The 27,077-nt window shown below is 31.5% G+C and overlaps 1 protein-coding gene across 1 annotated transcript in view; it reads right to left on the reverse strand.

Annotated features, from left to right (window-relative positions):
- Positions 1-1,244: 1,244 nt before the first annotated feature.
- Positions 1,245-27,077, reverse strand: part of LOC134718309 (death-associated protein kinase 1-like) — a 41,813-nt gene continuing 15,980 nt past the window's right edge. Inside the window, exons 8-14 of the mRNA XM_063580803.1 lie at positions 16,575-16,650; positions 15,811-16,068; positions 14,507-14,953; positions 12,245-12,384; positions 8,082-9,275; positions 3,964-4,447; positions 1,245-3,016 (exon numbers count right to left, since the gene is read on the reverse strand). Coding sequence (XP_063436873.1) covers positions 2,982-3,016; positions 3,964-4,447; positions 8,082-9,275; positions 12,245-12,384; positions 14,507-14,953; positions 15,811-16,068; positions 16,575-16,650 — 2,634 coding nt within the window. The 3' untranslated portion in view covers positions 1,245-2,981. The remainder of the gene's footprint in view (positions 3,017-3,963; positions 4,448-8,081; positions 9,276-12,244; positions 12,385-14,506; positions 14,954-15,810; positions 16,069-16,574; positions 16,651-27,077) is intronic.

Below are 27,077 nucleotides of genomic sequence, written 5' to 3' on the forward strand. Positions count from 1 at the left end.
TAGTACATAGTCTATTATTTTATCAACACTATAACATCTGCTTGTTTCTATACTTGAATTATGAGCTGATATATGATATTTACGAATATATATTGTGTATGTATTTATAGTTTACAGGTCTATCTAAATAAAATTGCAATCATGTATACTATGTATATATCTATACAAACAACATTTACTTTATTTTTTAATGACTTACTATACATTGGACTTTCTTATTTTTATTGAAACTGTTTTACTCGTATTTTCTTATTCATCTGTAAAAGTGTAGGAAATCAAATTTGTTATCAATACACTCAAGCGAACATGGTGTATTTATTGACTTTTCAGAAACTGCTTCACTTAACATTAAACATTTAATTCAATAACGGTCAAACTATATATATATATAACGAGAAAAGATGTTATCTGATGATACAATTGATTTTTGATACTATCTGCACTACATTTCTAACATAATTGATGTGGTATACTCATATCAATAATACAAATGATGAAACAATTACAACACAGAAAAAGATAAACAGTTAAAAGTAAAAGGTATACAGAATCTGTAATAATAGGTATATAGAATCAATAATAACAGGTATACAGAATCAATAATAATAGGTATACAGAATCAACAATAAAAGGTATACAGAATCAATAATAACAGGTATACAGAATCAATAATAATAGGTATACAGAATAAACAATAATAGGTATACAGAATAAACAATAATAGGTATACAGAATCAATAATACTGGGTATACAGAATCAATAATAATAGGTATACAGAATCAATAACAATATGTATACAGAATCAATAATAATAGGTATACAGAATCAACAATAATAGGTATACAGAATCTATAATAATAGGTATACAGAATCAACAATAATAGGTATACAGAATCTATAATAATAGGTAAACAGAATCAACAATAATAGGTATACAGAATCTATAATAATAGGTATACAGAATCAACAATAATAGGTATACAGAATCAATAATAATAGGTATACAGAATCAACAATAATAGGTATACAGAATCAACAATAATAGGTATACAGAATCAATAATAATAGGTATACAGAATCAACAATAATAGGTATACATAATCAACAATAATAGGTATACAGAATCTATAATAATAGGTATACAGAATCAACAATAATAGGTATACAGAATCTATAATAATAGGTATACAGAATCAATAGTAATAGGTTTACAGAATCAACAATAATAGGTTTACAGAATCAATAATAAAAGGTATACAGAATCTATAATAATAGGTATACAGAATCTATAATAATAGGTATACAGAATCAATAATAATAGGTATACAGAATCAACAATAATAGATATACAGAATCAATACACAAATTGCATTAACTGAGAATATAATCAGACACAGTTTGCTTTTGACCTTAAGCGATAAAATCAGAATCGGTTAATGCCATAGACGACCCCGTTTATATAGTGTCTGGTCAATAACACATTGTGTAACGTATTTATCTTCGACTATCTTCACATAGTTGAATTTAGACGTTGTTAGTTTTCTGTAATTAGTTGATACCTCAGTTTCTTTATGTTAACTCTTTCATAAACATTTGATAAAATTTACTGTTTGCAGTAGCATGAATTGTTCTATATAATAAGACTGTTCTTATCCCAGGCATAAAAACAACGCTGTATTTGGCGAAACCTTTTCAACTTTTGATCTTCAGTGCTGTACAACTTTGTACTTTTTCACTTACGATCTTTTATATCTGGGCGTCACTGTTGATTTTTGTGTGGACAAGGCGCGTTTTTGGGGTATTGAATTTTAAACCTGATGCTTTTTGTTATCTATTAATCATGTTTTTCTTTGTCTAATATGTTCTCCTATTTATTTGTATTGTAGTCCTGTAATATTATGTTGTCATCTCAATGTTATATTTAACTTTGCCATTAAAGTGCGAGGTTTGGCATGCCACAAAACCAGGTTCAACCCACCACTTTTATTCCCCTTTAAAAGTGTCCTGTACCAAGTCAGGAAGATGGTCATTGTTATATTATTGTTCGTTTATGTGTGTGTTGCATTTTAACGTTGAGTCGTTTTTGTTTTCTCTTATTTTTGAGATATTGAGATAAGACGTGGCACGGTACTTGTCTATCCCAAATTCATGTATTTGGTTTTCATGTTATATTTGTTATTCTCGTGGTGTTTTGTCTGATGCTTGGTCCGTTTCTGTGTGTGTTACGTTTCGGTGTTATGTCGATGTTCTCCTCTTATATTTAATGCGTTTCCCTCGGTTTTAGTTTGATTCCCCGATTTTGTTTTTTGTCCATAGATTTATGAGTTTTGAACAGCGGTATACTACTGTTGCCTTTATTTATAAAGACCTAAATGAAGCATTGACGTAATAATTATAGAAAAAAAAATCAAAATGCCTCCTATATCAATTGTATGTCATAGATCCTTGATTTCACAACTTTCGACACGAAGTTTTCTTTTAATGATAAAACATATTGATGATTTAACTTTATAACTAACAACTATGTTTTAACTTGAAATACTTGTTATAATATATCAAACACATTTTATTTGTATGCGCTTGTCCTAAGTCAGTAACCTATTGTTCGATGGATGTGGTTTGTTGGTTTGGTTCATATGTGTTTCTCTGTTATAAGTCCTCAGTCGTCCTGTATGAATGGTTTTACACTATAATTCATAGTTTGCTGATTGGTGTGCGCCGAGGCTTCGTACTTTGACCTATAGTTAACTTTTATAACATTGGGACTCGAATGGACAGTGTTTAAACCACATCTTCTTGTTTATATTTATTGTTTACCATTGACTTCTTTGTCAATTTAATTAGTAAATTATAGTTTGAGTAGTTCATTACATTTTTCTAATATGCGAATTTTTCACATATTCAATATTTATCCTATTGACCGCAAATGGTGAATACAAAAATGAGTTAACAAATATCGTTCAAAGCATCAGATACCACACTATCGGAAAACTGCATGAATCTTTTCCATCAATTCTGAAAAATTCAAAAGAAATTCTGTTAAAAAATCATTTGTAAAACGTGTTTGCATCCGATACTGAGATAATATAATGTACCTAATTAGAGCAACATTCGTTTACCTTAACATGAAGAATAACTTAGTTGTGTTCGCTTTATCCAGATGATTTGTTGTATGTATTATTATTCATTTTAAGTTAGAATTGATGATGACATGGTTTAAGTATTTGTTTGATTTTTCCGGATGAGGTCATATTTTGTATGCATCTAAATGATGTTGAACTACAGTTAAATCGTATACATAATATACATGTCTGAAGCATATTTACGTCGAAAGATACAATACAATAATTCAAAATATGTGAAATAGATCAACAAGGTATAAAACACAAGTCGTAAATATCGATTTGTTTTCACTTTGACATTTTTAAGTCTAGATATATCTAATAGCTGTTTAAGAACATTTGTTTTGATTAGGAGGTAATGTAATGGACACTATCTACACATATTATACAAAACGTCACACAAATGACAAGCACATCATGCATACAAATGGTTAGGTGTTCTAAATTCGGGGTTGATATATTTGGTTTTGTATACTTGCATTCCTATTTGTCTTTTCTGTATAAAAGCAAGCATTTTTCTAATAGTTTTAGAAAAGTATTATATTATCTGACGAGACTTATTATAATTGAAAGTTGCAGTTTATCTACCTTTATTAACAAAGAAATGTAAACAGGATAAACTTTTGTATTCCCGTTTTCCGATCGTAATGGTCAATAGCCGAGAACGAAGGGGAACGTTTTTTTATGGCTTCAAAGCATTGGTTTTACTGTTTTGTGTAGTAATATTTTACTGTTGTACTCTTTTCCATCGATTAATTTTTGAGCGTGGTGTTATCTGTCTTTCAAGATTTAGGATTTGTTTCTGTACTTCAAACATGAAAAAGATATCACTTAAAATACCTGCTTTCATTCTTTCTTTTATCTCTTCAAAACTCCTTGTCTCTAATTCCATTTTCCTGATTTCGTCTAATCGTTTTACGTAGGATTCACCTGCTGGATTGTTACGTTGATCAAATCTAGTTAGCATATCATGAACTATAGTGATTAGTTTTTGGTATCGTGTGTCATCTAATGCAAAGACAGAAGAATGCTGCATTTCATTTCTGATCACACGTATCCGTTGAATGTCGTCACCAATAGCATCTTCATTGGTAGAAATCTGGTCAACCTCTTCTATTTTCCTAAAGCCTTTACTTGGAAAGTTTATTTTTAAAGCACAATATTTCTTACACATTTCTGTTATGTCCAACTTTTTACGATCAAGTATTTCTCCAGTCTTTGTATCTAAGAATAAGCGATCGTATAAAACGCCTGATAATACCTCTAGAACTATCTTTGACATTCTGACGTAATTCTGTTCCTCACTACTTAATCTACCGGGAGCCTATAATATCAATGAAATATGTAATGATACAAACTAATGCTATATAATTGCAATCTATTAACAGGTAGTTAGACATATAAATATGGTCAAGGCAGTAAATACACCGGTACAGTGAAAAATTTGTAAGGGTTCCACGGAACACAGTGTCTCGCCTATTTTTGCTGTAAATTGCAGGCTCAACAACAATGAGGAAAAAAATCATTAAAAATATTCCTCTTGTTACTATTTTATGATTGTAAGAAAATCTAAGTCCATTTAAAAGTAAATTACAGAAAAAACAGAGTAATTTTTTTACAAACTTTACCTCTTGATTTAATCATATGATCATAAATAAGCTTCTGTCCGAGTTTGGTACAAACCCAGGATAGTTTAAGAAAGTTATTAAAATTTTAAAAACTTTAACCACAGAGTGAATGTAATGTTTCCCCGCAGAAAAACTAAGTCCATTTAAAAGTAAAATATGGAAAAAACGGATTTATTTACTTCTGGATACTATCTTATGATCATAAACAAGCTTCTGTCCAAGTTTGGTACAAACCCAGGATAGTTTAAGAAAGTTATTAAAATTCTAAAAACTTTAACCACAGAGTGAATGTTTTGTTTTCCATTCATAAGTAAAATACGGAAAAAATGGAATTTTATTTTTACAAAATTTACTTCTGGATACTGTCTTATGATCGTAAACAAGCTTCTGTCAAAGTTTGGTAGAAATCCAGGATAGTTTGAGAAAGTTATTACAATTCTAAAAACTTTAACCACAGAGTGAATGTTTTATTTCCCCGCAGAAAAAACTAAGTCCATTTATAGTAAAATACGGAAAAAATGGAATTTTATTTTTACAAAATTTACTTCTGGATACTATCTTATGATCGTAAACAAGCCTCTGTCAAAGTTTGGTAGAAATCCAGTATAGTTTAAGAAAGTTATTAAAATTTCAAAAACTTTAACCACAGAGTGAATATTTGTTGACGCCGCCGACGACGCCGACGGAATGTAGGATCGCTTAGTCTAGCTTTTTCGACTAAAGTCGAAGGCTCGACAAAAAGGATAGAACACAGAATTAATGATACACAGAAAATTCAATGTGACGTCAGAATATTCAAAATTACGTCAAATTTATTTGAATAATTAAAAAAAAAAAAAAAAAAGATATACATATATTTATCATTGCAAGCATGCGAAATTTGTACAAAGCACAATGTTCTTAAAGATATACTAGAAGTATTTCCATTCAACAATAATTTTACAGTCGAGCATTTTTTTTAAATGAGCTAGCTACGTAGTATGTTGTTCGACAAAGATAGATATTTAGGACATAGGGTCTATTCAAGGTGCTATGATATTCAACGCAACAAAGTAAACATGGCGTTCTCTTCAATTGATTGAAGATGCACGATTACATGCATTTCATTACTTCTGCCTTGAACATACATAAAACAACTAGTAATAGCAACATACCGATCAGTGACATTTCTTTATTTTTCATATAGCATAGTATGATACGATCATAAACAAGTAAAAAAGGATGGATAATTTGCTTAAAAATCACATTAATATTTTCGTTATACAGCGTTAATCCTGTAGACGATCACATTAATTTTAGGAAAGCACTTAACAGGCATAAAAAGGAGGCACTTAAAAAAAATGTCAGGTGTGGGCGTGGAGCCTGTAGGCTGGCTGTAAATTATCTGAAAGTTCATTTCTGATTTCAAACATTCAAATAGATATAACTCAACTGTTTTACTTTCGCTTTTCGTGACATTTTCCGTGTCATGTTATTTGTTTATAACCTGGAACAGAAATATGAATCGAGGAAGACCCCAGGGTAACCTATATTTTTTTCGCAAATTATATTTTGATCTATGAAAAGCTATTCATATATTTACAATGCAACCTTTATTTTATATGAAGGTCCCACAAAAAATCTAAAAAGTTGGTATGCTTTTTAGCTTCTCTCATGCGATACCTTTTTGGTGACTTTTTAGGCCCTGGCTACGGTTACATGGAAATGTAACAATAATAAAAATATTATTGTTACATTGGTGAATAAATGCCGGAATGCATGGTTGGGTAAGGACCTGTTTAATTACGAATGTAACAATAATTATTGAGACTACGGTTACATTGCGTTATTATTACATGACAAACAGCAATGTACGATGGGACAAGTAATATGTACTAAATAATAATACATTTATTTTATATTTACATTACATACATTTATTACATACAATTACTTAACTGTAATTTTGTATTTACAATGACAGTTTCTACAAATCCAGTAAGTGGTTATCAAAGCATTTTTAACTCCAACACATTTTTGATTAACGACATTACGTCCTCCATTGATACATGTACATACAGAAGTTCCCAGAATTTAAGTTACAGTTAGCAAACTTTGCTTTCGTGATGTAACAATTTGTTTTAGGACTAGTTTGTATAGCTGTTTGAAATGTGTGTCTTGATATAGTTTCAATTTCGATTAAAACGCATCCCAAGTTTTAAATCTTTCACCCTTCAACATTGGTAATAGGAATATCTTCATCCATTGTTCAAAGTATACTGACAGAAAAAATAGTAGGTGTGCAGTCAAATACTTAAAAGAATTAACCGGTTCCTTATCCAACTTTGCAATCCAGCAATTAGTCTCCAATGTAACAATAGTATTTTTATTATTGTTACATTTCCATGTAACCGTAGCCAGTGCGCACTTTTTATGTGTTGCGTCTGCATATGAATTATAAACCTCAATAGTGAATGAACAGGTTGAACAAATCCTTCTGAACAAACAGAAAGAGAAGCCACATAAGAACAACACAAGTCTTTTAAATATTCAAGTTTATTAATGAAAACTCTTTCTCTGATCGGATTACGGTTAGGTGAGCTTTAAATTATAAGTTATAGTGTGGATTACACAAATGTTTGAATTTGGTCGGGTTTTTACGTACATTTCCTGTAAAACAAAAGTTTCGTTGTTTTCCTCTTAAAATTGATGTGTTTTAGTTTGTAACACGGATCTGTTTTCTCCCAACAGATATATGACATTCGAACAGCGGTATACTACTGTTGCCTTTATTTGACTGACACATTTAAAAAGACTACGGATTTTTTTATCCCATGCATGGATTACCTTAGTTATATTTGGCAAAACTCTTTCGAAATTTGGATCCTTAATGCTCTTTAACTGGCTTTATAAATATTTTGACATGAGCGTCACTGAAGAGTCTCAAGTAGACGAAACACGCGTCTGGTGTACTAAATTATAATCCTGGTACTTTTGATAACTAATTAGACAAAGTCGATCTCAAAAACTAAACTATCTTTACTGATACAAGAAAAGTAAAAGATACACAATGACAAGCGTTTAATTTACATAACAACACGGGCATTTCTATGAAGAAAACAAAATCATGCGCGATTTTGTGAATGGAACTGATAGTAGATCCTTACGTGGTACAGTCGCGCATATCAATTGCGAATGGACCCAATACACAACCAGTCCACACTGATACTGACATTAGCAACTAGTACACATCAAAGGAATAAAAATAAAAATTACCAATAATTGGATTTCATCTTGTCACAAATATATGCCCACTAAATGAATATAATTTAATGCAAATAGAAACATTACCTTTGATTTCTCACCAGACCAATAGTCTTTATATTTATGAGTTGTCGCATGTTCTTCGCAATAATATTTTTTCCCATCATGTACTTGATCAAATTCAAGGAATCCTGTGTCAAAGGAGAAACTGGTGGTCTCACACTTCCATTTTTTCTCGAAAGATACCGTTTTTAACTTGTATCGCGTGTTGATAATTCTGTTGATTTCTCTTTCGACAATTTTTAAAACAGCTTGGTTAACCTCTGTATCTATTTCATCCCATTGCCATATTTGCAGCTTAATTATATGACCACTCTTAGCTAATACAAATTTTGCACAGCCAGTTCGGTCAATATTGAATACACAACAATCCTTGAAGAGACCTATCTCACCCTTTACCACTGCTAGAGGATATTCTCGTAGACAAGAGACAATCAGATTGCTGATTAGATACGGCGGTAAAAAACTAAAGACAAAACACAAACATGTAGATTTGTTAGCATTTGAAACGTTAAACAATACATCAATATCCTTAATTTTTAATGTTTGAAGCATGCATGGAACGTAAAAAAAACTATGCTCCCTTTGTACATTTCCACTTTCCGTCAATAGCAATGGATAGATGATAATGTCAAACTTTTCGATTACTTCCAGTATATGCTCTTTATGAATCCTCATGTCTGCTGATTGTTTCTTGAATATTTCTTCCAATAGCTTAGGATCCATCTTTCCTGTTTGTTTGAAGTTGTTCCATTGTAAGTGTGGTAATTCCAGTTGAAACTGCTGGGCTGTAACAATGCATGTAAAGGCATTTGCTAACCATTGGGGATCAAGTATGATGTATGACGGAATGTCTTCAAAAAATATCACGTTACCAATTTCATGTTGATACCTGAGAAAGAGATGAAGCTCCTTGTCATCAGTTATCGGAAGTGGTATTTTCTCACCTAGTTCTTTTAATCTTTCAAAAGAAATTATTTGTTTTCCGATCGTAAGTTCAGAGTTGATGGCTTTTTCCATCTGAATAAATTTAACAGGGTATTCTCGATTCCAATTTGTGCTACTCTTTGCTGTGGAAAATATATCATTCCTCAATTTTCCAAAAGCATCTTCTTCATCCTCTGTGTTGGATATCAGGTGAATTGATCTCAAGTGAAGCTTGGAATCTTTAAATATTTTATCAGTGTAGGATTCGAGACGTTTTCTGCATTGTTCTTCGTCCTTTCGCAAACATAAAAACAGTGATATTGTATTATTTCATCATCATTTAACTTAAAAAGTCTTAGATACATGATTTCTTATGAGATGATTTTGGCTGTCAGTAACTATTACTATTCTCATATCTGTACTTTTCTGTGATGTTTTTCTAGAACGGATGTATAAATACTCTGGCTTTCGTAAATTGTTATGATATAATTTAGACTGTTAGTTTTCGAATTGAATTGTTTCATGTTTCCAATCGGGATGTTTTTTTAAGCCGGCTATATGGTACGGATTTTTCATCTGTAAACCCACACAGGGCATCTGAGAATAATGTTTATGTTGCTCAGTTTTAATTTTCTTATGAATAATGGTTTAATTTTTAAATTGTTATTTGGATGGAGAGTTGTCCACATCTTCCTATATCTATTGTGTTCTGTATACTGTTGGGTTTTTTAATGATAGTTTTTATTTTTTATATTCATAAAGAATCGAACACTGGGGCAAAAAGTTTGCTACTATTTAAGAACGTAAGTTGACAAAATTAAGAATGAGTGATAAATCACTACTTATTGAAATTAGCAGACAAAAACACATGCTAAGAGAAAAAAGTGTATATAGTAATTATAAAAATCAAATTGATGGTGAACATTAATCCGTCTAGTGACTTGAATAATAATAATTTTAACAAATAAGGAAATGTTGATAAACCTGTCAATACCAAAGGAAACTGAAATGGTGACATCCGTAAAAACTATCTTTAGAGTTAGGCAATGTAAGACTAGAGACTAAAACTACTAATACAAAGTTGATACAATTTTTTTTCATATAAAATGTCAAATAATTTGCAATATTATTGACTTGTTAAACACTAGTTTTCTTTACTATGTGTCAATTTATAGACAATAGAAACTTTCGAGTTTAAATGAAATATTTGGATCACAGTTCTCTAAAAATTTTAAAGGTAATATCGAGTGATTGAAACGTCTCCGGAAGCTACTACATAACAGAAGACCATTCATTCAAATATGACTATGACTCATCGAAGTTTAGATATGGTTCCTATGGTCATGACCCCAACATCGTTCTAGACCGTGAGGTTATAAATTTTCTGACAAAAGGACCAACATATCGTCCACGGTCGAAAATTAATTGAGAACAGTGTCCTCAGGCTATTAAAGATGCTCTTTAATCCTATTTTAAAAAATGTTGAAAACGGAAGAAATCTTACAAAAAGTCACTTGATTTAAATATATGTATGAATATTGTTTATATTTCCAAATCACTCTTCGAAAAGTTTTTTAAAATAAATAAAAGAGTAGGTAATACGTCCCTTTTTATGGACTAAAAACAAATGTCAGTTTCATCAAAGCGTTTTGTGTTCGTATTAGTCGAAAGAGCAGCCAGCAATGTGGTGGTGGTATGAAGTAAATACTAAACGGAAGTCGTTAAGAATGAAATTTTGCCTTCAACTTCATTCAAGGCCGTACGCTCCAAATAGAGTCATATACTAAATAACTATGTCACTACCACAGCACAGCTTAAGGCCTCCTCGAGACATTTGAAGGTTCCCACTATGTATTGGTTACCTAAACTACAAAAAAACGGTAAAATATCGTTTCATTTCGGCCTCTTGTAAGTGATCTATTACTAATTTTTCTGTGCTTTTAACGAGTTCCTTAACTATTAACATTTCGTTAATTTTTGTAATATCATATGAAAACAGTGGAATTGACCATTTTAGACTGTAAAAGATTCTTCAGATTTTAGATAAATTACGTGCTTTTGGTGGTCCTGTTGATTTGGTTGCCAGTTTTAGATAAATTACGTGCTTTTGGTGGTCCTGTTGATTTGGTTGCCAGTTTTGACTTTTTCACTCTCTATACTACACTTCCACACAATCTTATCAAACAAAAGTTTTCACTATTTTTGCCCCTAATTCCTAAACTGTTGGGATCTTAACTCCCAAAATCAATCCTTATAAAAAAGAAGATGTGGTATTATTGCCAATTAGACAACTATCCACAAAAGACTAAAATGACAACTATAGGTAACCGTACGACCTTCAACAATGAACAAAGCCCATACCTTACCTTACTTTTGTGTTCATAAACCTTGTGTTTAAATTTCATTGATTTCTATTTACTTATACCAAAGTTATCGTGCGAAAACCAAGAATAATGCTTGTTTGGGCCCTTTGGCCCCTAATTCCTTAACAGTTGGAACCAAAACTCCCAAAATCAATCCCAACCTTCCTTATGTGGTCATATACCTTGTGTCAAAATTTCATAGATTTCTATTTAAACTAAAGTTATAGTGCGAAAACCAAGAAAATGCGTATTTGGGCCCTTTTTGGCCCCTAATTCTTAAACTGTTGGGACCAAAAACTTCCATAATCAATCCCAACCTTCCCTTTGTTGTCATAAACCTTGTGTTTAAATTTCATAGATTTTTATTGACTTAAACTAAAGTTATAGTGCGAAAACCAAAAGTCTTCGGACGACAACGACGCAAACGTGATACCAATATACGACCAAACAATTTTCAATTGTTGCGGTCGTATTAAAACGAAAATCAGCATTGACGAGCATGAATGTCAGGACAGAAAAAGATATACATTGTTACCAATATGACAAAGGTACATATTCGTACAGTAAAATGAAATAGATATTATACAATCTAGACTGAAACAATTTCCCTAGTTTCTATTTAAACTGAGCTCTAACGTAACATTGAATCAGTTATTCATAAACAAACAGTTAGATGTGTAAGACGTCGTGGCACACTTGATCTCATTGTATCTTTTTGATCCGATACATTGGTGAATTATATCCAATGTCCATAGTCTAAACTTTACTAAAATACCGTTTGTATACGAACACAAATTAACACTACCTAAATATTTTCAAAGGCGCAAATTCAGTCGTCAAGTTTTTATAAACAGAGACTAAATTAACATGTCTACTCCATTGTTACTTTGATATAAATACCTGAAATTTGTCCTTGTGTGTACCAATTGCAATAACTGGTGGATCTAGAAGGTTGTGAGCTCCTTCGAGCAATACAGCTTCAGTTTTGTCGTTTATGCTTCCATAACAATGTATTGTATCCATCCAGAAATTGAATGTGCCTGTGATGAAAGACAAATTAATATTTGAATATTTCGGTGGATGACTGCACTTGAAATATGTCTGAAGAATATAATTACTTCATTCAATAAAAAAAATATATAATGATTTATCCTGCAGACCGTTATAATATTGCAAGTAAAAATATAACTATTTAAATCAGTGTTTAAAAAGAGGCGAAAGTTACACACGGACAAATCAAAATTCATCAGTCAAAAAGAAAGCGAGAACGATCGGGCAGATTAAAAAAAACAAAGAATAGACAAAAGTATGCACAACATTATATAGAACACAATCTAGAGAACTAAATGAACCTTGCATAAATCAGGGTTGAATCGAGGTGCTCAAGAAGGGTACGCAGATCCTATATCACATTCAGCACCCGTCTTGTTGTTTGTGGTAGGTACAAATTCGGATATAAGTCTCTCTTGTAGGTGAGAGTCGACGTAAATAGAACGATATTGTGGTAACTACAAATGGAACATGTCTATGGTAATCTGATAATAAAGCCAATTTAATGATGGAGTCCGTAAATTTTCCATGTACACAAAGCAAAACCCTATACATTAATAAAACGCATTGCGGGGGGCAGCTTGATACGAGCGAAGAGGTCGAACCCTCAACAGTTTGGGCGAAAATCGACACTTCATTCATGCAAGCTTGATACAGATCTGAATTTGGATTCTGATTAAATATTTGACACATATGTATAAAGCTTTCTACAAAAAATGTTTTTCCAAAATTATAAACAAACCTACCATGAAGTTCTGCATAGTTAGATTCACCATATAAAAAAAAAACACCATTGAATTCAAGTTATGTTAAAATCAAACTAAATTTAATTTGGACCCAAAGGTCCTCAATGTGGATCAATTCAAACACGGGGCAAAAAATCCAAAATCTAAAGACACGGTTACATTTAACATAATAAAGAACCCACCGTGTTCTAGCCTTTGAATTAAATCCCATTGAATATGGTCAAGAAATGAACAATTGATACATTTGTATTAGAAAAGTTTTGTTTTTGTTCTGTTTTTCATAACAGTTCAGACCATTGACCCAAAATCAATCCCAACCTTCATTTGTTTATATGAAACCTTGTGGTAACATTTCATCAAGATCCAATCACTAATATGTAAGCTTTTGTTTGGAAATCAAATGTTTTCGGACAACGCAAGATATTTGCGGTCGTATAACAAAGGATGTTTGTATGAGATAAGAAGAAGACAACATTTGTGGTGATATCTTTGTAAGCACTATATAAAATAGGTTAGCTACACATATATTACACGATTTTACGTGTAAATGAGAGGGGAAATATACCAAAGGAACATTTATAATCATAAGACGAAAATAAACTGACAAAGAACGCCAAAGACTAATACGAAATTCAAAAATATTCAAAACACAACGTAGAAAACTTAAGACCTGGCAACAGAAAACCCAACCAAAAACCGGGGGTGATTTCATACACTCACGGAAGATTCTACTCTACATGTGCACACGTCGTGTTGTTCGTGTATTTAAAAACCTGGTGATTAGTATAATTCGGTAGGCAAAACGTGGCAGGATTGTAGTAACGACTTTTGGAACATATCCGTCATCATCTTTCAAACAGATATTCAATGACGTTAAACTAACTATTGATAGCGTCTGTAAATTTTTGGAAGGGATAATTTCAACTGCACCTCTTTAACACTTGGCTTGATAGCTTTTTTGTGAGCAGCAACCTTCTTATAAGGACATCATGATAGGAAATACAAGTACTAGAATATTGTATCAATTTGGAGATATATACTTCAAGGGAAGACACTGCTAGAATGTTGCTACATAGAAAATGAAAGAACAATTGGGAAGCTGAAGTCATCTCTTTTGCCACGAACTTTTGTTTTCATCCAATCCTCATTGTCAATTTTCTAGATGCAAGTCAAGATAGTAAATGGCTATATTAAATGAAACACGAAAAGTAGTGTCGTTTAGAGCAAATACTAAAAATCATTTAACAAAAAAGCCACGTATTAAAATTTGCTGTCTTAAATGTTTAGTTTCATTGTTTTTATATGAACTGTACATCAAGAATGATGTTATCTAGGTTTAATATAATTATATCTTGACTTTACACACCATAGGATACTGTGTCATCTATGTCATGTAAATTTGCTACGACAAGAAAAATTGCTTCTGAATTCAAAAACGTTTGATGTGTGTTGTAATACTCAATGTCACCAGCAAAATCCCACACTGTTAAATTTGCATAGCCGTCTTCGTCTTGTAAGTCTACAGCAGATCCGATTATACTTAACAGCTCATCCTTTGCCAGTTTAGACAACGGCGATTCTGTAATCACCGGATCAGCAAACTGAAAATTCATTTTGGCATGTTGGGGTTGAGGTTCTTCGTCATGTTCAATATTTTTGGTGATTGTGCCCTTATTATCATCTGTTGATATCTGATCTGATGAAGATATCTCCAATATGTCATGCTTTGGTTTTTCTTTATCTTGATGCAACTCTTTGACAATTGACTGCAACATTCTATTGTTGATACTTGTTTCTTTCACTAATCTTGTATCTACAAAAAAATAGAAAAAAGTGTTCATAGCATAGAAGAAATCTGTGGAAGTTATGATTAAACTTCACCGATTTCATATGTTATACAATAAAAAAAAACAATAAAGAAAACCACGTCCACCCCTTTCTCAGAAACTAAACAAATAAAACAATAATCTGTTAAGGCAACAGGTCATTCATTATCAAGAAAAAAGTTAATTAACAAAAATACCGAACTCTGAGGAAAATTCAAAACGGAAATAATGAAATTACAGTAGACATAAAGTATTTGCTAAAGGATTAAATTGCCATATACAACACTCAATCCAGACATCCATCTGATTAGATATTTTCATTTAGTTTTTTTGCGCTGATTGGATTGCATTCTTGAGAACAGCGTTTAATAAGACGTTGAAGATCATATAAACATGAAATGCAGGCACTAAAAAATTATTAAAAAAAAATCCTATAGATTGCACAGCTTTTTAAGTCTCAAGTATGCAAGAGTACACTGGAAAACAGTATAATTATAAAAAAAATAACATTTTTACATATAATAAAATGGATGCGAGGATAAGTTTACATAAGCATAGTCGTTTTTGCTAGAGAGAGATCATTAGTCTGTATTTTAGTTTAAATTACATCCAACATGCCTATCTTTAATTCCATCAATTAAATATTGAATGTTCATATTAGGTCTGACACATACGGTTCATACTAGGATCTAGCAAAAATGTCTTTCCAAGAATTGAAAAATAAAATAAGAGTAAATACATAAAAACAGCCTACACAATACTTATTATGTTTTAGTTTTTCTATGATAACTTTGCAATAAATAAAACATGTAAAACGAGAGTGAGAAAAAAATGGCATATTTACCTAACACTTTATTCCATTCCCAGTTACTTAGATTTATTCGACATCTCCGCCGATGAATTTCTATACCATTTGTGCTTTTTACGCTTTGTAACTCCTCCCCGAACAATCTTCGTACTAAGGAAGTCTTTCCAACAGATTGTTTTCCAACAATTATTAAATTTATATCCCGTCTTCTTTCTGAACCCGATTCAAGGGCGTTCAGATAAATGGCAATCGACTCGTGATCCATTTTTTTTATTTGTTCTGGTATTTTGCTGTCTGAAATGTAAATAAATAAATGTTTATCTTAAAAAGTCATTAGTAAGAGGTCATACTCGTCTACCGATTTATACAAATTAGGTCTGAGACATACAGTTCATTTTAGGGCCTTCTCAATCGATGTATGAATTTCGAACAGCGGTATCCTACTGTTGCCTTTATGATTATGTTGACGTCACATGTCTTGTGACAGCAACTAGTAAGAATGATTTTGACGTCACATGCCTTGTGAGAGGAACTAGTAAGAATGATTATCCAAAATATATTCAGCACGTTGAGGAAAGGATAAATTAGATGAGAATGATTTTAAAGTTAATGTGATCATGGTGATCTGTAATCAATTAATCTTCATCAAAAGCCTACTTCACTTTTCCCATCAATTTGTTGTTTTTTTCATCATTTTTCATTATAACAGTATAAGCAGAAATCAAGGTTTCTGTATATTAGAAACAGGTAATTATAAATCTTTTCAGCCAGTATCTGAATAATAAACATTAGATGATTACCTTCAACTACTGGTGCTGCAGGTTCCTGTAAATGGGTGTAAGCAGTTACTTCTGGGGATGTCTTTGACATGACAGTCTACAAAAGAAAAATATGCTATTAACTATCATGCCCTATGTGAAAACTTGTCTAATAGTTTATTAGCATATTTTAATAGCCTTTCTACCTGCCACTAGGTTTGAAGGACGATAACTCTATATTTTACAATAAGTTGAAATGAGCAATGCAATCACAACTTATTTTAACTAGACACAGACAATTATCTTGAATGGACCGTAATTCTTTGCTTAGTTCTACCTTTGATTCTGTTGTTTGCATCTATTTGTTATAATAGGTACAGTCATTGTATTGAACAAAATCATTTCTCCTCGCCACCTAATTTATAGATAATGCATAGTGATGCATGTTGACTAAATATGAAAGTGCATATATAGTTGTCTCCCTTACTAGTATAATCCATTTAGAATGTTCATTGTTATTTCCCTTGTTTAAAATTATAAATTTCATGTTTCTTTATTTAATGATTTACATGATGCTTATTCCATGTATTCAGTACATATTTGTGAAATTGAATAGATATTAGTATTTTGAATTCATTGGTTAAAAATATTCATTTCTATTCTTAAATTTAGTATTTTCATTGTCACAAATCATTTACAACCTTCTTTGACAGACTTTAGGCCTATACATTTTATATGACTGCTTTGCTGTAATTGCATTGAATTGTCTGATGTCTGAAGTATACAGTCCAACCAATGAAAGCTGTACTGAATGAAAATCTTCCTTTAATTTATAGGTTTTCAATTGCTTAGATATGAGTACCCTGCCCCTAATTTTTGATTGATCAATCTTGAAGAAAATAATATGACCCCCCCTTCCCCCCCAAAAGCGAAAAAACTAAATCCCCCATCCCAATTTTTTTTAAATTGAAATTAAACAGGTGCTTCACAGGGGCAGGTTTATACGGCCACAGAGGTCGAACCCTGAACAGTTGGGGCAAGTATGGACACAACATTTAAGCTTAATACAGCATCTAAATACATGGTTAGATTCAGCATATCATAGAACCCCAATTTTTGATGAAATCAAATAATGTTCAATTAAGACCCTTTAGACCTCAATGTGGACCAATTTGATAACTAGGTCCAAATATTAAAAATCTTAATACATGGTTAGATTCAGCATATTGAAGAACCCCATATATTGAATTTTTGTTGAAATCAAACAAAGTTTAATTTTGAATCCCGATTTCGACGAACTTGAAAACTTGACCCATAATCAAAAATCTAAGTAAATGTTTAGATTCAGCATATCAAAGAACCCCAAGAATTCAATGTTTGTTAAAATCAAACTATGTTTAATTTTGGACCCTTTGGACCTAAACGTAGACCAATTTGAAAAATTTGTAAGGGTTCCGCGGAACCCAGTGTCTCGCCTACTTTTGCTGTAAGTCGCAGGCTCAACAAAATTGAGAAAAAAAATCAATAAAAATATTCCTCTTGATACTATCTTAAGATTGTAAGAAGCTTCTGTCCAAGTTTGGTAAAAATCTAGGATAGTTAATGAATCTAATAAATGTTTTGAAAACTTTAACTGCAGACTGTATGTAATGTTAACTGGAAGAAAATCTAAGTCCATTTAAAAGTAAAATACAGAAAAAATGGAGTTATCTTTTTACAAAATTTACTTCTGGATAATATCGTATGATCATAAATAAGCTTCTGTCCAAGTTTGGTACAAACCCAGTATAGTTTAAGAAAGTTAATAAAATTCTAAAAACTTTAACCACAGAGTGAATGTAATGTTTCCCTGCAGAAAAACTAAGTCCATTTAAAAGTAAAATACGGAAAAAATGGATTTATTTTTTTACAAAATTTAGTGTGGATACCATCTAATGATCATAAACAAGTTTCTGTCCAAGTTTGGTACAAACCCAGTATAGTTTAAGAAAGTTATTAAAATTCTAAAAACTTTAACCACAGAGTGAATATAATGTTTCCCCGCAGAAAAATCTAAGTCCATTTATAAGTAAAAATACGGAATAAATGGAATTTTATTTTTACAAAACTTACTTCTGGATACTATCTTATGATCATAAACAAGCTTCTGTCCAAGTTTGGTAGAAATCCAGTATAGTTTAAGAAAGTTATTTGAATTTCAAAAACTTTAACCACAGAGTGAATATTTGTGGACGCCGCCGACGACGACACCGACGACGACGGAAAGTAGGATCGCTTAGTCTCGCTTTTTCGACTAAAGTCGAAGGCTCGACAAAAAGGACCAAAAATTAAGAATCTAAATACACTGTTCGATTTGGCATATCAAAGAACCCATAGAATTCATTTTTTGATGAAATCAAAAACAATATATATATATATATATATATATATATATACAACTCGTCTAAACATCAACCCAACAATGTTAGATCTGTAAAATTTTTGGTTCTTCCCTCGCCGGGATTCGAACCCATGCTACTGTGATATCGTGACACCAAATCGCCTGCACTGCAGCCGTCCCGCTAGACCACACGACCACCTGGGCTCTCAAAAAAAGAGCTTTCGCTGGTCATGTGTTACCTTTCCACGTCAGTTTTAATCTAGCGGCGTACTACAGTACATGATATATAAGGCATGAAGATGTTATTGTTACAGATCAGCTAAATTATGTTGATGTTTAGACGAGTTGTATATACATTATGTACACAGCCATGTATCACCATCATTGATGGCGATCCGATGGATACATCTGTTGTAGGGTTGTCACTGACTCAGACGTACTTATATATATATATATATATATATAACACATAAACAAACCACAACCACTGAATTATAGGCTCCTGACTTTGTACAGACACATACATAAATAATGTCTCGGGCTTAAACATGTTAGCGGGATCCCAACCCTCCCCCTTACCTGGGACGTTACAACTTAAGAACAAAACTATAAAAATCAGTTGAAAAAGGCTTAACTTAAGGCTTTATATCTGTTTTCTGCATACATCAAAAGTTGCCTTATTTTAGAAAAGATTTCTAATTAGAAAAAAATACCGTACCAATAAAGAGATATTTGGTTTTTAAGTCATTGGATTTTTTACAAAATAGAAAATCATTTATTTCTTGATTTCGTTTAATTTTGATAATTATAATCACCGTCAATAAGCAACACAATTAAAACTTTAGTTGTTTGTTGTCTGTACGACATAGTAAGAGCTCATTATTATTCAAGAACGTGTACCAGAGTCGATAGGGAGTGCAGAAGGGGTACGTCTTGTTTAATACGCAACTTTTATATAAAATATAGTGAGTTATGCCCTTCCAAATAACCCGGCTCTACCATTCAGTTTCACTAATTTATGGTTTTTTTTGTTATCTTTTGAGTTATGATAATATATATAAATTAAAAAAATATATAAAGTTTACCAGTCATTCACTTTTACGTTTTGTGTATATTTCATAATAATATATTTACATGTAATATTTCTCACAAACTTTAATTGTTTTCGGAAAAATAATCTGAAGCACGACTGTAACTGGCATCCTCTTGATGCATCAAGTGCACCCATTATAAAATGTCCCGGATCCACCAATAAACCCGTAGAGAGTATCATTCAAGTAATTTAAAATTAGCGAAAATTTATTTGAAGACTTCTCAGACTTTTGTTTTCAATTAAAAGGTGGCATCCCATTGTTGAAACTAAAATGTACTGGTATTCGGTAAAATATTGGTAGTTGTTCTTTAAGTATATAACAGTTTGCTCTTTGTTTTTCTTTCTCTTAAAACATAATGAATGGGTAAATAATCTGTTTAACGTTGGCAACTTGGCACTTTAAAAAACAATCAAAATTTATTATATTTAATATAGCCAAAGTTTTGTCAAGGGCAATGCCTCCAACTACACCACAATCATCAATACTGGGACCATACAAATTCCACCTCTAGACCAACAATCTCTGGACCGACAACAAGTTCCACATCTAGATTAACAACCACTGGACGAACAACAAATTCCACATCTAGACCAAGGCCACTATCCCACCCCAACATCACCACAAATAATAGGGCACCAAAACCTCACTTACAATCACCACAACCACAATCACCAGCAACACCATCAGTTAACCATCGAACGATATTTCCTGATGACCACAGGGTGTTTCATGTACTTGACACTATCTTGAGAGAGGTCACACGGTTAAACATCAAAGTAACAGACTAAGGTCTCTAGAGGCAAAACATGACATTCACCAAAAAAGAGCCTAGGAGAGGAAGAAGGCAGAAGACACCCTGGTCTGCACCATCAGTAGACAGTGACGTTGGAAGTGAAGCAACACATACCATTGCCCATCCAGCTGGAATGGAAATTGACCAAGACAGGTTGTTAATGCTGAAAGGGAAGTCACAATCTGCCAGAAACTTCGCCGCACTTGTTATAAGAAAATTGAAACCACACCTTGTTGGTACAACTATATAACTGGAACGGAGGGGTGTCAATGGCAAAAGGGGGTAAAGACGGCAGTAAGCAATTACACTACCTTGTTTTATCCTGAATGTCAAAAGGAGGACTACTTTCGAGATACGATAATTCAGAAGGTAAATGAGAGTTTGAAAAGGCCTGCTGTTAAAAGATGTCCTCAAAGGATGCTCACAACACCACTGAACACTATGAACAGTGATGCAAATCATATCTTAATGTATTTCGTCCATCTACGTTCTTATCGTACACCTTTAAAATTGTGTGATCAATTGCTGTAATGTACAAAGTGTATACATTTTTTTATGAATCACTTCTTTCGTGAAGTACATCTATGATCTTGCATAATGTTCTCATATTCAAAATTTTTAGTTATGAATATATGTAACCGTTATGTAAATATTGTATAATTGTATATGTCCTTTTTGTATAGACTTATAGACTTTTTGTGTCAACTACATGTATGAGGAATCCTATTGAAAGAAATGACTCAGTAAATATTAGATTCAAATTCTATTCTTTATATATATATATTGTTTTCTCAATTGAATATATGATATTTTACCGAGATTATATATAATGTGTATAAATGCATCTTGTGTAACCTTTTGATTAAAACTATATTCATGCCATCAATCTAGTTTTTTTTTGTATCAACTGTTAAGAAGGTATCTTAGCATAAAAAGACAACAAAAAACAAAAAACATTGGAGCAGTTGTTCATGTATAGTCCTCTCTGCATGATCTCCAAAAATAAATATCTGCCTTCAGACCGGATACCATATAGAGATGGGTTTTAGCAAATCCAATACCTCATAGATAGATATGAACTGTCCTGACATCATAAATTAGCATCTATAAAAACATTATGCTTATTGAAAACAAGATAAACCAAAACCAGATGCTCCGCAGGGCGTAGCTTTATACGACCGCAGAGGTTGAACCCTGAACGGTTGGGGCAAGTATGGACACAACATTCAAGCTGGATTCAGCTCTAAATTTGGATTGTGATTTCATAGTTGACACAGCATAGGTTTCTGACACAGAATGAATGTGTTCTAATGAACTTAAAATTTTTCTTTTCTCTTAGAGCAATTCACTATGCTGTTGAATATTAATCCTCTCAAAAAAAATGTTTGAAGAAATTTTCTTTTTATTTATGAAATTTCAAATGAGAAAAATTGAACCCAATTTTTTAATCACATCCCCCTTTCCCTTATTCCAAAACTTATCTCAATTAAAATATTCTAATGGAGTTTGCAACAATAACTACTCATTTAAATACATCATAAAATATTAAGATGTAAAAAAACTGCTTGTTATCACGGAATGGTAAAGATTATTTAAATTTATCAGTTGGTAGTAAAAAGTGAGTATACATTGTATATTGTATATAACAAAGAATTAAGTTGATTCTGGACAAAGAAAGATAACTCCAATTAAAAAAAAATCTTGCAATAATATATTTCTTGCTTACTATTCTGGACAAAGAAAGATAACTCTATTTAAAAAAAATTTGCTATTTCACAATATTGTGAAATTAGATATTTCTTGCCATTGCACAATACTATGCAATTGAAAAGACTTGCTATTGCACAATACTTAATATAATAATTTTAGATCCTGATTTGGACCAACTTGAAAACTGGGCCCATAATCAAAAATCTAAGTACATGTTTAGATTCAGCATATCAAAGAGGCCCAAGAATTTAATTTTTGTTAAAATCAAACTTAGTTTAATTTTGGACCCTTTGGACCTTAATGTAGGCCAATTTGAAAACAGGACCAACAATGAAGAATCTACATACACAGTTAGATTTGGCATATCAAAGAACCCCATTTATTCAATTTTTGATGAAATCAAATTAAGTTTAATTTTGGACCCTTTGGGTCCCTTTTTCCTAAACTGTTGGGACCAAAACTTCCAAAATCAATACCAACCTTCCTTTTATGGTCATAAACCTTGTGTTTAAATTTCATAGATTTCTATTTTCTTATACTAACGTTATGGTGCGAAAACCAAGAAAAGTGCTTATGTGGGTCCCTTTTTGGCCCCTAATTCCTAAACTGTTGGGACCTTAACTCCCAAAATCAATACCAATCTTCCTTTTGTGGTCATATCAGTAGGTAGTAAAAAGTGAATATACATTGTATATTGTATAACAAAGATTTGAGTTGATTCTAGACAAAGAAAAATAACTCCAATTAAAAAAAATATTGCTATTACACAATTTTGTGCAATTAAATATTTCTTGCTTACTATTCTGGACAAAGAAAGATAACTCTAATTAAAAAAAAAATGTTATTTCACAATATTGTGCAATTAGATATTTCTTGCCATTGCGCAATACTGTGCAATTGAAAAGACTTGCCATTGCACAATACTTAATATAATAATTTTAGATCCTGATTTGGACCAACTTGAAAACTGGGCCCATAATAAAAAATCTAAGTACATGTTTGGACTCAGCATATCAAAGAACCCCAAGATTTCAATTTTTGTTAAAATCAAACTAAGTTTAATTTTGGACCCTTTGGACTTTAATGTAGACCAATTTGAAAACAGAACCAAAATTGAAGAATCTACATACACAGTTAGATTTGGTGTATCAAAGAACCCCATTTATTCAATTTTTGATGAAATCAAACAAAGTTTAATTTTGGACCCCGATTTGGACCAACTTGAATACTGGGCCAATAATCAAGAAACTTAGTACATTTTTAGATTCAGCATATCAAAGAACCCAACCGATTCATTTCTTGTCAAAATCAAACTAAGTTTTATTTTGGACCCTTTGAACCTTAATGTAGACCAATTTGAAAACGGGACCAAAAGTTAAGAATCTATATACACAGTTAGATTCGGCATATCAAAGAACCACAATTATTCAATTTTGATGAAATCAAACACAGTTTAATTTTGAACCCTTTGGGCCCTCTTATTCCTTAACTGTTGGGACCAACACTCCCCAAATCAATACCAACCTTCCTTTTATGGTCATAAACCTTGTGTTTAAATTTCATAGATTTCTATTTTCTTAAACTAAAGTTATTGTGTGAAAACAAAGAATAATGCTTATTTGGGCCCTTTTTTGGCCCCTTATTCCTAAACTGTTGAAAACAAAACTCCCAAAATCAATCCCAACCTTTCTTTTGTGGTCATAAACCTTGTGTCAAAATTTCATAGATTTCTATTAACTTAAACTAAAGTTATAGTGCAAAAACCAAGAAAATGCTTATTTGGGCCCTTTTTGGCCCCTAATTCCTAAAATGTTGGGATCAAAACTCCCAAAATCAATACCAACCTTCCTTTTGTGGTCATAAACCATGTTTTCCGGAGACAAGTTCCTGTGTGGATGATGAATAAATGACCAGGAATTCAACCTCACCTTAACAACTATTATATTGTTAATCAGTATACTCTAGTTTGTTGTTATATATTATATTAAAGTCATATGAAACCTCAAATTAAAAAAAAATGATGCATATGTTTTTTTATAACTATAACATTAATGTATAGGTATAGTTTTCATTCGAAAACATATGTACTGTCGTATACTTTTTTCTGAAGAAATTTCTTTAACTTGTCCACATTTAGTAGAATATTACTTTTTTTAATTGCTTGATTCCAGGATGCAATTCGCCGACATATTTTCCGTATGCAAGTAACCTTAGCCTGACCTTTGTCGTAAAAATCCATCGATCGCAATACGCATCGATATGTCATTTAAATACACTATATTCTGATTGTACAAGTGCTCAATATCTATGCTTCTTTGCTGATTGCTTACAATAAGGTGACAATCTGTAAACTACGGTTTCATAATACGACAAATTTTTGTATAACAGTTATATGTAATTTTTATATTTTTGTATATCATGTATATCATTCTATTCTACTAGTTGTCTAATGATAGTGCATTGGAAGTGCATAGTGGTCATTCTTTTGAAATATTTAGTTTTTCTATTAGATTGGATTTGAGTAGGCATTCAAATTTTCCCGCAATTTTTTGAAAACCTTCTTGAGAAAACCTCCTTTTTGTTTATATAGATTAGACCGTTGGTTGTTCGGTGTGAGCCAAGGCTCCGTGTTGAAGGCCGTACTTTAACCTATAATGGTTTAATTTTTAAATTGTTATTTGGATGGAGAGTTGTCTCATTGGCACTCACACCACATCTTCCTATATCCAATTGAGATATTCTTCCGCAAGGTTAACACAAATTAATGGTTTCCTTGATTTAATATGGATAATATATTTGTAACGACAAAACATTTTTACATCATTTATCTACATGACTGTTCCTTAACAATAATTTTCATTAATATGCATGAGCGATAAGGAATGTTATTTTGCACTTGATAATTTCCACGTTATTATACGAAATGCGTCCGGTTATCAATCAAAAACTCAAGTAACGTGGGTACAAATATCTCCGACAGTTTAATTTTCAATTTTAAAGTCCGATCTCGGCAAGATAAAATCAGAAAATCCACGAGCGAGAATCTGTATCTCTAATGATTAAAAAAATAAATAAATGTTGTTAAGCGAAATCTCCTTCGGTAACCTTCCGCATTCCACAAACTTGTCAATTTTATTAATACCTGTTGGCAGGGATGATTACACTATACAGTTTAGGGCCGCTTAGCGGCCCTTAAGACAGCCAGCGGCCCCCAAAAATGTTTGTGAATATAAATTCCCAATTCAGGAAAATAAAAAAATAAATGCTTTTTCCGTGAAAGTTTCCGTCACCGATTACGGCAACTATATTTTGTCATCGTTTGTCGTCAAAATGTAGCCGCCGGATTCAATTGATTAAAATGTTATGATCTTAATTTATCTCTTAAAAAAAGATTGCTCAGCAGGTTGATCAAAAACATTTTTTTTGGACAAAATGGGTGTCAAACCAGACCTCGGCAAAGAGCAAATTCAAATTCTGATACATTGAAGAAACAAAATTTGGGCGCCGACCTCGTAAAAGCGAACTGCCCAGCAGATTCGGTTATGTAATTTCAATTCAACAATATTGGCCAGTTCAATTTTAAATCCATTTGAATCAAGGTGAGTTTATAGAGATGATCTGTTGAAAAAATACCCAATGGATGATTTTTTTCAGTGATTAGTATGGCAAGCCGTTTTGCTATTTAATCCAATTTGAAACTTGATAAGATATCTTATATAATAGTCCATTATATTTCTTATATAGTTTGTAAGATATCTTATAAAGTTTATAAGATATCTTATATAGTTCATGAGATATCTTACAAAATTATTGAGATATCGTTAGACTTATATAGTTTATAAGATATATCTTATATAGTTTATAAGATATCTTATATAGTTTATAAGATATCTTATATAGTTTATAAGATATATTATATAGTGTATAAGATATCTTATATAGTGTAAAAGATATCTTATATAGTTTATAAGATATCTTATATAGTGTATAATATATCTTATATAGTGTATAAGATATCTTATATAGTTTATACGATATCTTATATAGTTTATAAGATATCTCATAATTTTCTTTATCAGATATCTTATAAATTATTTACGCTATCTTATAAACTATGTGATATATATCTGATAAACTATGTAAGAAATCTTATATGAAGTATATTTATAAGATATCTTATATACTATGTAAAATATCTTATAATCGATATTAAATATCTTTTTTATTATATAAGATATCTAATAAAAAAGATTATTTAAGATATCTTAATATGATATTCAATAAACTATACAAGATATCTTTTATAAAAATATTAGATATTTCATAGTTTTTATGGGATATCTTATAAACTTCAGAAGATAACTTATAAAGTATATAAGATATCTAAGTAAAAAGTATATAAGATAACTTTTAAAGTATATCACATATCGTATAAATATACTCTACAAGATATCGTATATACTTTATAAGATATCTTATATACTTTATAAGATATCTTATATACTTTATAAGATATCTTATATACTTTATAAGATATCTTATATACTTTATAAGATATCTTATATACT

The sequence above is a fragment of the Mytilus trossulus genome, chromosome 5 (genome assembly GCF_036588685.1).
Source record: "Mytilus trossulus isolate FHL-02 chromosome 5, PNRI_Mtr1.1.1.hap1, whole genome shotgun sequence".
NCBI classification, from domain to species: Eukaryota; Metazoa; Mollusca; class Bivalvia; order Mytilida; family Mytilidae; genus Mytilus; species Mytilus trossulus.